The sequence below is a fragment of the Crassostrea angulata genome, chromosome 5, assembly GCF_025612915.1.
Source record: "Crassostrea angulata isolate pt1a10 chromosome 5, ASM2561291v2, whole genome shotgun sequence".
Classification (NCBI taxonomy): Eukaryota; Metazoa; Mollusca; class Bivalvia; order Ostreida; family Ostreidae; genus Magallana; species Magallana angulata.
This window is the reverse complement of record NC_069115.1, coordinates 17331116-17346342: the sequence shown is the minus strand read 5'-3', so window position 1 is coordinate 17346342 and position 15227 is coordinate 17331116. Positions and strand designations below refer to the sequence as shown.

The 15227-nt window shown below is 33.7% G+C and overlaps 1 protein-coding gene and 1 pseudogene across 1 annotated transcript; both read left to right on the top strand.

Moving 5' to 3' along the window:
• The first annotated feature begins 779 nt into the window (after positions 1-779).
• On the top strand, positions 780-4282 carry LOC128185168 (uncharacterized; annotated as a pseudogene).
• Positions 4283-10139: 5857 nt separating this feature from the next.
• On the top strand, positions 10140-14955 carry LOC128184048 (E3 ubiquitin-protein ligase TRIM9-like). The gene is made up of 2 exons (XM_052853374.1): positions 10140-10741; positions 10974-14955. The coding sequence occupies exon 2, from the start codon at positions 11005-11007 to the stop codon at positions 12682-12684; it is 1680 nt and encodes a 559-aa protein (XP_052709334.1). The 5' UTR covers positions 10140-10741; positions 10974-11004; the 3' UTR covers positions 12685-14955.
• The last annotated feature ends 272 nt before the right edge of the window (positions 14956-15227 follow it).

Sequence of the window (15227 nt, the reverse complement as noted above, 5' to 3'; positions counted from 1 at the left end):
GCAAATTGAAAGTGGGGGGGGGGGGGGGGGCTAGACTGATCCTCAGAAATATTGAGAGAAAAAAACCTAATTCCCAAATTCATGAAAATCCTAAAATCCTAATCCGTGGGGGGGGGGGGGGGGGGGGGGGGCTAATATGCCTTTGACTCCAACTTCTCAATCTTTCACACGTACATTACGGAACGATTATCTTTCCTGCGAAAAAAAGTGAGGGGCTGAACCCTCTATTCTGCTATGTGCCTAATGGTTAGGTTTAACTTAGCAAAAAAGTGGGCCCCCCTAGCCCCCCCCCCCTTTCCGACGCCTATGTAAAGGATATATTATGAAAACTTTTTATTTATTTTTTCAAAAATGTTGAACACTGAAAAGCGTTTCCTGGGAAAGAATAATTGTTGTGTTTGATGTCGTACTTTTATGACTTTAAAATCTAAAGCTTAGTAAGTTTAGTAAAAAAAAAAAACACTTTTTATTAGTCAATAATTCTGCGTAGTAACCGAGTCAAGAGATCCTAAATAAAGCCAGCGTGACCTCTTTTTGTATACATTAAAAAACATTCTTATCAAATTTTGAATAACAGGGAGCGTGGTTATACAGCTATTTTCACAGCGGTTAAACGTGACCAGGTTGGTCTATTGCGCAGATAAAACAATTCAAGTTAACAAAAAACAAGGTTTACCGCTGGTTTTTGTCTTAACCCTTCATTGAACCGGTCATGATATAGGATAATTTTTCAGTATAAACCCTGCGTCCATTAAAGGAAGTTACATGTATATTTTGCAATGGCCTTTTATAACGTGTTGTTTGTTGTAGCATTGATATGTCAACCACTTGTGCACAGTTTTCTTTTGAATTCAAACGATTTGCACTCAGGATTAGGAAACGACAATAAAGACCATTTGTCCCGACGAGTCGACAATCTTCAAGTTCAGATTCAGCTTCAAAACAAGACTCTTGAATCACAATCTGCTTTGATTCAACAGCTTCTGAACTATTCCAGACAATCGCCTTCAACAGAAGCTCTTAGGAATGAACTCGCTGTTCTTCGAACCTTCGTTTAACGTATAATGGACGAATACCAACGTTTATCTGGCATTGTTAATACCACTGACCTTGCTTTAAAAATAAACAGCATGGCAAATTCGATTCAAATTCTTACTACTTCTGTTACTGGTCAACAGCATGTGGAAGTTGATCTAATGAGAAAACTAGAATTTCTTAATGCCACAGTTTTAGGACTGCAACCATCATTGAATCGCATTGCATCCATCGAACAGTATTTGTTGTTTGTTAACCATTCTCTAGCTTCTTTTGGCCCCGAAAATCAACATAAGCTTCTGACGCTTTCTAACGATTTACAGGAAGTCCAAACGAAACTCAGTGCAATCCATGGAACGGAATCAAATGAACAACAGCAGGTGTCAACGCTCAGAAATCAATATTCAACCTTATCTTCGAAGCTTACCGCTCTCACACAAGACGTAAGTAGTGCAAAAAACAGTGTAGATTCCTTGCAAACAGTGGTATCTCAGAACCAGCAGTTTTCCACTAGCCATATTTCAACCCTGTCCTCTCGGTATTCTTCGTTTTCTACCCTGCTCCACGAGACCGAGAGTAGAGTAACTACACTGGAACATAATTTAGAAATTGAGCTTATAACAAGTAAGTTGAAAAATCATTCAGAGATCAAGTTGTACAGTCATCAACGTTCGTGGGCCCTAAGTATAGGTATATGGAATATTTTTATCTACATCTTTTATTCCTTTTTTGTTGTTGGAAAATAGACATCAGATAAATTTTCTTTCTTTACATTGCAGGCATTTGACTTACAAATGGAAATTATACTGGGAGGGACGTTTAAAGATGAAGTACCAAGGCAGTTGAGGAACCGTATGTGATAATTCCTCCACCGATCAAAGCGCACAAGTTGTCTGCCGCCAATTAGGATTTCAAACGTACAGTAAACTTATGATGCTGTTTAATTTTTTTTTAATTATTGATTTTTCTACATATATCAAATCATAATTATATTTTAAAATATCCTTCTGAATTTAATTTATTAACCGTTAAGATTCCTGTCAAAATTGTTTTTTATTAATGTAAATGTAAGATATAAGTATAATGTTAAAAATATCATAATTGTAATATAAACATTACAACTACAGGTCTCGTGCGACATTTAAAAGTGTTGCAGCTTTTGGTAGGGGCTCGGGTGATATTGTACTTGACAATATCGTCTACACCGGTGACGAAAGTTCAATGTCGTCATAACGGATTTGGACAAGACAATTGCGGACACAATGAAGACGTTAGAGTCATTTGTTGTGAGTATCAACACTCATCGATTTGAATGTATAGATGATTTTCAAGCTAAGAAGCCAAGGAAAGAAATAGTATTTTAGAGATTGATAGAAAATCAAACAATAGAGTATTTTTCATAGGTATCATTAGATTAAGCACGGATTTACATAGACATAACAATGGGGCAAGAGGGTGTCTAGATAAAATCTTAATGCATCTATTATGTAATATGTGGTAAGCAATTTTTTGCAATAACCATTATACATTCAACTCAAATTATAAGACCATTTAGGTTTAGAGATGTTCGAATTACAATCTAACATTAAAACGGTGAAGGAACCTTTAATTGGAACCTATACGATGATGTTCCAGTTAAATCATCATTATTGGATGCTCGTTGGAAGGCAGTGGAGTTCATTAACATAAGTGGGGGGGGGGGGCAAGAAATTTCAGAAAATGTAAAATCAAATGTTTGTAAATGAATTGTTTGATTGAATACATATCACTGTATCTGTATCACTTTGTTGATACTGAAGAAACATTTGCAGGTTGTCCTTTTCTCTATGTAATAAATGTAATAAACATGGCTTAACTGCCCAGATTTTTATGCGCATATCTAAAAACTGCAAAAGGAAATTAAAAAAAAATAATGAACAAAAACTAATGAGTACTACTAATGTAAAGATGTACCAAAATAAGCATTTGTAATAATCAGACCGCCTGTGTGGAATGCTTTTGTGTGAAGAGCATACACAATATATACTTGTTGCCTATCATATCGCGGGTTCTAAGGTATCAAGGTACTCGGTATTTCTGTTTACGTATAGTATCATGCGCTAAAATTGACATTTGCCATCTGGATATTTTAGACATAGTAAACAGAGACACGGTGAACATCACTGAGGTATATAATAGAGGAACTCACAATAACATTAGTTTCTGGAAATATTTCTGATATATCTGAAATATTGATGGAATTTTCGACAAAATAATTAAACTACCTCGATATTATAGGACCGGCTCATAAAATGATGTAGGTTAGAACGCTTTAAATGCCAATCTTTAAAATGCACTTTTAAGTATCATTTTGTATACATTATCATGTAATATATTTAAATTCTAGATCTGTGAGAGCCAAATCGAGTGCTTACTTCGGCAGAGGAACGGGGCCAATACTAATGGATTCGTCCATTACAGCGGAGATGATAGCTATCTGGCACTGTGTCCATTCCAAGGATTTTGTCAGGGAGTGTGTGATCACTGCGAGGATGCTGGGGTCGTGTGTCAATGAAAATGTTAATGTATATATAAATTGTTTTCCATTTACATAATTTGAGTTACCTCCCGTTGGCGGCCATGATGTTGTCGATCAAGACTCTAATTTTTTCTTCTTTGACCAACCTGTAAATCATACAATATATGCGGAGATCAACAGAGAAAATTTCACACAATATCACAATAACAAGGTCTTAAAAAAGGTCAAAAATAAAATCATATTCGAAATATATTCGAAATATCACAATATGATATCGGTTTTATAATAAAGAAAAATAAGCATATTGAACCACATAGCCGCCGAAATTGCGTCTATGAAAACTATATACGTTATAAGAGGATAATCATCAAATGATGTCGTTACCACTTATCTTATTTCGATGAACATATAATTATATGAATTCATGTATCAACTTAACGTTAAAATCCATGAAAATAGGTGTCCATGTGAGGCAATGTGTGATAACAATTTGATTTTAATGTCAAAGCATATTTTTTTCTTCAGGACCTTAATAAATGTGTTTATATTACATGCATATATTTAATGTAATGAACACAGGAGAATTCGTAATATCAATATATATCAAAAATTACCTGTAAACAAACTGTTGCAACGAATGTATTTACATGTGTATTGTTTATATGTATACAGAGTGATTGCATTATATCTCTGTTGGATATAAATAAACTGTGTAGAGTTTTCCTTTAATGAATTATGATACTTAATTGTTCATATCAAACTAATGATTATGTGTTAATACGTCATGAATAATATTTACATTTTCCAGTTTTAAACTTTGTGATAACACCACAAAACGTAACGCGTAAACAAATACAGTTCAATAATAACGTATTGCGTTGCGCAAGCAGGGTTTAAATACTTATACGGAATGAAAAAAATAAACTGTCAAAAAAATGATATATAGTTAAATATTTGGGGAAATATTTTATTCATAAGTAATAAGAAATTGTTTTTTAATTATCATTAGGTAATCAAATACGACCGGGTGTGATCAAATCTTTATGTTCTATTGGATATGACCACCCCTGATCGTATTTAATCACTTTATAAAGCTCAAAGAATGATTCACTTTTCCTTAAATATGGTATGTGAATATATTTACCCAAAAGTTTGTCATATAACGGACATTTTAATGTTTAAAATAAACCGCTTCTTAATGATATGGATACTGCAATTGCAACGATTTAAGCCCTTTCACAGTTGGCGCAAAAGCACTTTACAACACTTTGCGATCGGAATTTTTTGGCTTCGCGCGAGCCATTGCACTGGTTGCACGAGCTTTGCAATTTGTTGCATTCGTTTGTTGTGGTCGCATCAAGTCTCCAAAAATAGTGGACATGCACATTATACAGACGCGACCGAATGCGATCCAAATTATTGTAATGCACCGCGTAATATTAGTACGGACATTTTGTGTACTCGCAAGAGCGATGCACGATTATTACAGCTCGTAAGATAAATTGCAGTTGTTTACACGACTGTTGTGCGACCATAAGACTGTTCTTCAACGTGGCTTATGTAATCTTGCAACGTTTTACTTTCACTGCAAGATTTATCGGTTTCAGTTTCCATGCTTTGCCACTAGTATATACTGGATACAGGGCTATTTTTGCCCCATGACGTTTTCGCTTCTTCTTACGGTTTGGCTTGTTCAGGCCACAATTGACCTTGATTTTGACTGTTGCTTTAGCCTTTTTTCTTGGACGGTATCTTCTCTTGCATTTAACTTTTTCTACTAAAAAGCGTCGGAAACGAGCGGTATATATACCTCCTCTGACTTGATCGCACAAATATTTTTTCGCTTCTGCTCTTGTGCCAATTGTGAAAGGGGCTTTATCCATTGGTTAATGATCTTTCGCCACTTCTGGATAGGATTGTATAACTAGGCGTCACAATGGCACAGTAGCCTTAACACTTAACGGAACAAGTAAACAATTATCCCTTCAACCGTTAATGGTACATTTTGTCATTAAGTGTTGCAGTTGCACCTTTTTAATGATACAATATTGTGAAAGTAAATGCAAATATTTTATGAAATACACCTTTGCAATTGCAAAGCGTACGAATGTTTACATAATTTAGCGACATTGTATCACAAACAGTTGTTACAATGGTTCATATTTTGCAACTCATAATTATATGATAATAATTCCTAATTTATTATTCATTATTCAATTTGCTTAATCCATTCCCTCGCTCAAGAAATAAACAGCAAGTTCAATCGTCCACTAAGATATGATCTTGGTTGGTAACGTGATCAAGTCCAAGTTCTCTCGGAAAATTCGATCACGTACATGTACCAGCCCAATGCATATCTCAGTGAACGTTCTGACATTAATGACAATACCTAAATTTACATTTGAAAAAGGCAAATTGTTCAGAATTGTTAAAATTTTCGAGATTTTATGTAAAAAATAATCTAAGCCACAAGCGCTTAATATCATTGAGATGTCACGAAAAAGATCATACAGAATTGAACGTTTTTATCATCATCATTTTAAAAATTGATTCAGTTCAGATCATAATTTAAGTATCAAAAGAACATTCCTATGATTTACACATTTCATATCATTCATACATCATAACAGCTATATCAAGTTCCATATTCTTTGTTAGCAAATGGATAAAAATCAAAATGTTTTGGAAAAAAATTCGACCTTAGAATTAGTCAAATTAATCTTTGATTACCGTCATTGGATGACCCATTGAGATATTCAAAGGGACAAAACAACAAGGAGTAAGGATATGTATTAAATCACAGGAAAATACCACAAAAGCAAAGTAGACATGAATATAAGTTACAGGTTAAAAACGAGACTTTGAAATGTATACTCGCATGTATATTTAATGGTTTTTCTCGACCTTGTGCAGTCATGTTGAAAACCTTATATTTGGTTCCTACGAGATTTCAAATGGGTTAAGGTTGTTGGTGTAGAAGGAATAAGGTATAAGGTTGAGCCGCGCTTTTTGCCGTTAGGTAAAAACAAAGGTAGATGTGCCGTATTCTGATCCCGAACGTCCACCAAAGTTTAATTCTATAGATATAAAAGTCAACTGATGCAGGATTCAAAATTTATTAGACGAGTCACTACGATGGCAACGTATAAATGATTCAAAGACATTTTACAGACAAGCCGGATATGGCCAGTGTAACATAGAATTATGATCCCGAAGAATAATGACCAGGGGTCATATTTCGACGTGGAAAAATGACCCCCCCCCCCCCCCGGTCATTATTCTACGCAATAAATTACCCCCAGTCAATATTCTACGTAGAAAAGCCTGAAGAATAAGTGTTATTTTCATAAAAATAAGCACGCTCTACATGAAGAAAAGTGACCCCTGTAGAATAATGACCCCCATATGGATTAAAGTTTTTCAGTTTATTTTTTATTTTTTATGAAATTTTATTTTTTATTTTTTGTCTTTACAATATTGTAATTTTTCTGCAGTTTACAGAAAGTAACAGAAATTATAATTCATGTTCAAATAAACTTATAAGTGTATATATTAGAAAATAAAAATCCTTCCGTTATAACAAGATTCTGACGTATTCCATCGGGGGTATGATTGTCATCTTAACGATTACATTTACATGTATCCCATTATTACGAGTGACAACAGATTAAAATTATTTCGAGATACAAGAAACTGTAAAACAAAATTCTGTTTATTGGCGATGAAAGAGTAGACTCGATATTGTTTATGAATTGCATTGAAGATTTATCCCTACAACAAACTGCTGGGTATGCAATTCCAACACTTAGAATTAATTATGAAACCAAAATTATGAGAAGTTTACTCCACTGTTAGGCATAATAACCAAGCTGAAGTTTGTGGGCACTAACAGCAGCCATTACGCCAGTAGAAGTTAACGGCCACCAAGGAAAATCGTCAAAGTACTGAACAGAAAATATATTTTACTTTATCATCGGCATAGTTTAATTAATATCAAGATGATTAATGTATCGATAGTTTGTATGAGCATTCACAACTTTGGATACAGTCAAGATCGTGTGATCAAAATCAAGGGGGATGTAAACCCCTAATATGAGCCCAAACACCTTATCAACGATTTTAGAAACAATTTCTTCTTAATATTATAATCGATCAGTGTTTATATCTATTAAGATTTAAGGTAAGGTTTGCGGGTACAGGGAGATTACTTACACATTTTCATTGTGACGTAACACCAACTACCCTTTATTTCAGTTATGACGTCAAAATTTATATGACGTCATAATTGATTTCAGGTTTTTTTATTTTGCGGGTTTTTTTAGTTTCAATGAAAAAATGAGAGGACACAAGCATTTTATCAATTTCCACGAAAAAGGAAATCCGCATCATATTGTTTTGAATAGTGTTTTAGAAACATCAGATTACACAGATTACACAGATACGTTTTTCCTGAAATCGGTGGACTTGGAAAGGTTTCAAATAAGATGTTTTCGTTTACATAATAGTAGTCCAAAATTAAGACTTTTGTTGCATTTTATTCTATTTTTAGATAGTTCATCAGAAATTAATAAAAGTAAATCATGATATTATAGTGATATCATTTTCGAACATTTTAAGCATAAATAACCACCATAATAGTCACATATAAAATGTACATATTTTCACGAAATTGTTTACATTTCATCAAAATGAAAATTGGAAATCATGAACTTTGACCTTTTGTAGTTATAAAACGGGACGGGCAAAATTCATTTGAAATTCATGAGAAAAAAGACTTTAGTATAGTGCACAAAATGGTATGTAACTTTGGTACAACCTCTAAAAAATGCAAGCCGCAAACCTTACCTTAATATGGTCAGGTACTCTTCACACATTTGCTCTAAAAGAATAAAGTCTATTCATGATCACAAATACAACAAATGCTTAGAATAGCATGTATCACGTAGAAGAAAACAAAACTAACGTATAATGATATTTTAAAAATCACTTTTCCCCCGAAAAGTGAATAAGAAGTATTCATATTCCTACGTTACCTGCCTCCTTAGTTTTTTTCCTTAAAAATATATACATATACATATGTATCATTCATCGATTAACAATTTATTCACCAATGAAAATTGCATATATTATTTCAACAATTATTCTTTCATGATTATTGTTCGTTCATTATCACACAATATCATCAATGTGTATGAATTTGTTTTTCTCTATTTGCGGCATTTCCCGCCGTATGTCGACGAAAGAAGTGACATAACTGTTAACGATCAATTTGTAGCAATGTAAGAGTGTTTTGAGTGTGCTTGCTACGGATATGAAAAACTATATACAGCGATTTGTTTAAAGGTTCAGTGTTTATAACGTCAAAATCAGTTGAACAGAATGAAAATTCAAGTGATTTCAAAATCATATATCTTGGATACGGGGTAACCAATTTCTATTCATGTTTATAGGGGTCATTTTTCTAGGGGGGGGGGGGTCATTTTTCTTTATGTTTAACTTGAGGAAAAATGACCCCTGGATCTTTTTTCTTCAGAAAAATCCAAATATTCGTCAGCACGGGGAGTCATTATTCTACGTCGAAAAATGACCCCCGGTCATTATTCTTCGGGGGTCATTATTCTTCATTACACCGGCAGTTGCTTCCAAGGTTGGCCGCCGTATTCCAGACTAAAGACTGACAATTTTACATGACTATATATTAGAATCTAATCAATGAGTAAATCCTGACAGGATAATACATTAAGTAAACTGAGGTATAAAATAATGAAATAAACTCAGTAAGTCTGTAATGTTCTGGACATTACACGATGTTGTTTTAATAGGTTAGAAGTTCTTGAGACATTAACACCCTTTCTTTTTGAAAGTACACAAATCGAGTTCGAAAAGTGTCAATCCCTAACTGAATAAATACGTTAATTAGAATAAATCATATATTACAAAACAGATGTTAAATTTGAAAAGTAAAGTCAAGAATTTGCACTGCAATATCTACCTGGCAAAGAAACTGTACGCTAAACATATTACCAATCACATCTATTTTTAAATCTTTAAATATATTTTTATTCATATTCTATTATATTTGCTGAAAAAAATTGGAATATCAGGTTTTAATTTTGAATTTATTCTCTATATCAGCATACAGAGCTCTACGTCTAAAATATTCAACATCCTGATAATTCTACCTTAAGAAATGTAAACAAGGTAAAAAACAAATGTTTTTTTGTTTCAATTTTGACAAAGAACGAGTGCATGAACGGTATAAAGTGAAAAAACGAAGATTTAAATGAAGCAAATTATTTTTATCACACGTCATCTATTGATATTTAAATCAACAAGTTTAAGCTTTGAATTTAGTTTATATTTAAAGGGACGGGGATTTATTTCAAACCCTTTGTTAACTGCCAGCCTAACCGTGTAGAAACTTGAAGAAAAGATGAAAAACGCATTATACATTAAGAATAACTTTTTACAACATTAGGCTGGTATTTAAAAAATGAAAAATGTATGAAAATTTCAAGGTGTTTTCCCTACAGCAAGCAAGCGCTATAACCTGCATGACCCGGGCATGTTGAATCCACGTACTGGATAAATTATTTTTAATAGTCGCATGGGTTCTGTCCACATAGACGGTTGTCCAACGTGCTCACTGTAAAAGACTGACACTTCTTTTAACGTTTTCCATCGACTTTGTATTGTCAGGAATGTTTGTGTAATATGATCAGAACTTGCATTTGATTTTAATGTGTAATTTTGAATGTTAATTTTAGGTATGTAAAGTTAGTGGTCCCAAAATCAGAAGTATCCATTAGAGCTTAATTATTTCGGAAAAAAACAATTTGTTGATATTTTCTACATGAAAACGGCACTGAAAAAGGTCCATGCTCTATAGCATAAGTGCACTCGTTCCTTCAAATCAAATGAGAGGGACATGCGACTCAAGAACTCTTAAATTCTTTTATGCTGACAAACTCTCAATACCGGTTGGCACTGTCTCAAAATGAAGATGACCATTTGGCTTAAACAAATCAGTTCCCTAGACGTATTTAAAAGGAAAATGGGTATAAACAAAAAATTAAATATAAAAAAGCCCCAAGTACCTCATTACCCTAAATTTAAATATTTTGACGATCTTTTCAGCTAACTAGACCAGGAAGAGAAATTGTGGATACGCCATGTACAGTTTTGAAGGTTTGTAGTTTTCTTTTTAATAATTTACAAATATCTGGTTTTGACTCAACATTCATCTATCGCAAATCCTTCAATCTTAAGAAGCATGATAAAGGCCATAAAATGCAACAGATTTCCAATAGGTGATGATATTTGTCAGATTCATATAAATTTGCTTTCTTTGACGCGAGCTAACTACCAGTAAATTGTTCACAAAATAAATTAATATATTGATTTCTTATTTTATTGATAGTTTTCCTACAAACTCAATAAATTGTCTGAACATGGATCCTGAGTACAGCCTCCAGGATTTGGTACGTTGTCATCTGTGTGAGACTATTACACCTGTTCCCTCTTTGTACTGTGAATTTTGTCTCATACATCTGTGTAAAGCATGTGTGGGGGAACATCTCTCTGATGAATCTACAGAACACAAAGTAGTGCCAATCAAAAAGCGAGGGGTACTTTATCCTAAGTGTTCAAAACACCCTACACGATTATGTGACACATACTGTGAACAATGTGACATTCCAATTTGTTTTGAGTGTGGTTCCTCTCATGAACATTTATATCATAAACAGGTTGGCATTTTGAATGTACTTGAAAGCAAGAAAAAGACAATACAGAGGGATTTACAAGAATTAGAAAATTCTATTTATCCCAAATACAAAGGTATTGCATCTAAAATCCCAATTCAGAAAAGTGATCTGAAGAAAAACTCCCAAAAATTGATAACAGCTATCAGCGAACAGGGAGAAGCCTTGCACAAAGAAATAGACGATGCCATGGATAAACTAAAATCGGATGTTGAAGAGAGGGAATCTAAACATTTGATTGCTCTAAATAGAAAGGAAAAGGAATACGAACGTAGCATTTCGGAAATTACAAGAAACATTTCTGAACTGAAGAAGTTACTGAAATCCAACGATGTCAGCTATGTCTCTGCCTACAGATCAAGAAATGCTGAATTCAGACGAATTCCTCCTAATTTTACTATTTCCTTTCCAAGATTTACCCCTCAGAGAATTGATGAAGATCAGATTAACAAGCTTTTAGGTTCTTTGTCAGCAATATCTATCAGAACAGAAGATCATGGCTATTCAGTGGGTTCTTCTGGTGCTGAGTCATCTCCCCCAGGCAGGCCGCTTATTGATGAACCACGGATCATCAAAGATGTAAACACAGATTATGGGGAAGATAATAATTTACTTACTGTGTCCTGTCTTAATGATGACAAATTATGGACGTGTGGCCATGATAGCGTGATGAGGCTCTACAACCTGAATGGAATACTAATAGAATCAATCGAAACCAAATCAGAAAACATGCCATTTGACATAGCAGTGACACAGAAAGGTGAACTAGTTTATACGGATTACAAGGACAGAACTGTGAACCTAGTGAAGGATACACAGATACAGACAGTGATCAGACTACGGGGGTGGAAACCGAGCTACATCAGTAGTACCATCTCTGATGACCTCTTGGTTGTCATGATCAGCGATGACAATACACAAACAAAAGTTGTGCGTTACTCTGGTTTCTCAGAGAAGCATACGATTCTGTCCAATTACAAAAATCAACCTCTCTATTCATCAATGAATCGTCACACTAAATACATCACTGAGAACAAAAACCTGGATATCTGCGTAGCTGACAATGGAGCCCGCGCGGTAGTGGTGGTTAATCAGGCTGGAAACCTTCGTTTTACTTACACTGATCCTCGCTCTACATCAGAGGAACCATTTGAACCTGTAGGCATTGTTACAGATAGCCAGAGTCGGATCCTGGTAGCAGACCTTAACCATCGTATCCACATCCTAGACCACAATGGACATTTACTCCGCTACATTGACAAATGTGATCTACAGAGTCCATTTGGTTTATCTGTTGACACTAATGATAATCTCTTTGTAGCTGAAAGTGAAACAGGTAAGGTAAAGAAAATTCAGTATTACACATGAACAATCTGTAGTCCTGGTATGTACTTTTCAACAAATTAACAATGTGACTGATTATCGATATATATCAGCAAACTTATACATCATCAAATTGAGTGTAACGAATACGATTACTGATAATGCATGTGGTGTACTCTATGTATCTGGTGTTTATGATCTACATGTATACATGTTATTAGTGATATGTTCATAAGTTGATGGATTGAACGTATTATTTGAATTAATAATGAATGATAAAACTGTGCATTGAGTAAGAACATTATCTATTTTGAACGTATGTACTACATGTACTCATTGCAAATACAATGTCTTTCGTTTACTTGGTAGATATTTCTATTACTTAAATGAACCGTTTTTACAATTTACTAAAAAAATGTCAAGTACAAGAATATAAGATTTATAACAAATTATCATAAACCTGTAATTGAAATTTTCGATGCATTTTTTAATATATAATACTTAATTGTCCTCGAAATCTGATATTAGTTTTGAGATACCTCTTCAATGATTATTTTTTATCATCCAATTTGGTTTATTTTGTAAATTCAATCCCACTGTTTCTTTCTTTAAGTTGTGTTTTCTATCTAGATACTACACGCTGAACCAAAGTTCTACGTCTTCATCCAGTATAATGTGTTTACTTCTAAAATAAGCAGATTCATTTGACTTGCCGTCGGAAAGACTAATTTTAGCTTAACTTTCAATTTGTTAACAGTGATGCATTGACTTTGACCTCGTTGCGAACCGAGGTCTTGCCTAATTATTGCTAAATATCACAAATCACTTCCGGTTTGGCATCTTCGCTCGCCAAGGGTTCATGATCTACTCCGCTCCTCTACGTATATCTGTATGTTGTATTGGAGCGGAGTAAATGGTAAACCCTTGGCTAGCGAAGATGCCGGTTTTGCTGCATCTCGCTCTGAGCTCTTGGATTTCTTTTAGTTGCCTTAGTTGCCGATTGAATGACGTTACATTTATGAAAGAGAAAAATTATATCAAAATAATCTTTCCTTCGGATTGCGTCATATTTAAAACATTGTCCAAGACAAAATTAACAGCAAAAAAGAAGTGAGTACAATCTGTTGTAGAAACAGTTCTAACTGCTCTGACTGTTTTCTCATTGATTATCATGGCCATATCAAGTTGTTCTTTAAAGTCATCACCAAAGATGAATGTCAAACATATACTGCCAAGTTAACCATAAATAATGATATTGTTTAATGTAAGTATTTTGACCTTTTACCTTTGGTCTCATGAGTAAGCAATGAATAAAATTATCTTATATTGTGGGAGGTCAAGTTCTCGTGCAACATGTTTGATATTTAGCATGTTCTTTAAAAAAAGAAGCAGCATTCATCTGTAGCAAGTATAGCGTAACTTCCGGAATTAAGTACTATAAAAAGGAGCATAGCCATATCATAAAGCATTTAATCTGTATCAGGTTACGTGTTGCATGTAAAGACCATCCATCTCTATCAGTTACAATCAAGTGCCTTCCTCCAACCTCGACATGGTACAAAACACCTACCCATGTACAACTGTTAGATATTATCTAATAAAACTGTATCAGTTACTGAATCGTTGAGCTCTTACCTGTATCAGGTACAAAATTGTAGACAATCACTCAAGTGTAACTTTAAAAGTCACCTATAATTATCAGGTTTCATATCATAATACAGCTATCTGTATAGGGTACCATGTCACTGAGCACCTACCTGTATCTTGCACCGTATCATAGACCACCAATCTGTATCAAATACCATATTACAGATCGCATTATATTATCAGTTATCCAAAAGCATTAAGCATTTTAAATATTGTAGTCCCAATGTTGTGTCGCTGTTCTTCATTTTTAATCTATGCATTACATAAGCAGAGTGTAATACCAATGTAATAAAGATCCGTTTTATATTACTGAAATAACATTTAAACCTCTGGTTTTTATTGTTGATGAGTCATACATATATAAGTACATTAACTTTTTTTTGAAAATAATAAATTTGTAATCAAATTACACATTTCGTCGATTATATGACTTCAATACGTCTCAAGCATAATGCTAGCTTTCATATCCTAGTAATTTTCTTATGATTTATGAAACTATTCAAATGTGTTGTGAGCTAGCTTAGAAACACATGAAAATTGCCTTCAATAATAATATAAAACCTTGATGGCTTTGCAATTTATTTTTGAAAGGATAACGTATATTGGATTTGTAGTTTTTTTTTAGCACCCAGCTTCTATGTAAAATAAAAACCTTAAATCTTAATATCCATTTTTAAAAAAAAATTACATCAACGTTAATCATTCTGCTTAGAAAGGTCATTTATATATTTCAACAGCACTTCGGATTTGTATTATTCAACATCTAGATCTGTTGTTTGTGTGACAAACAACGTCACACGAATCGAAGACCGCTAAAAGCTAAAAAGAAAACATAACTGTATTATATTTTTTTTTTAAAAAAACTATATCTATACTGTCTCGTAAAATGCATATAGATTCATCAACATTTGCAGAGAGAAGTTGCATTAGAGTACATTACT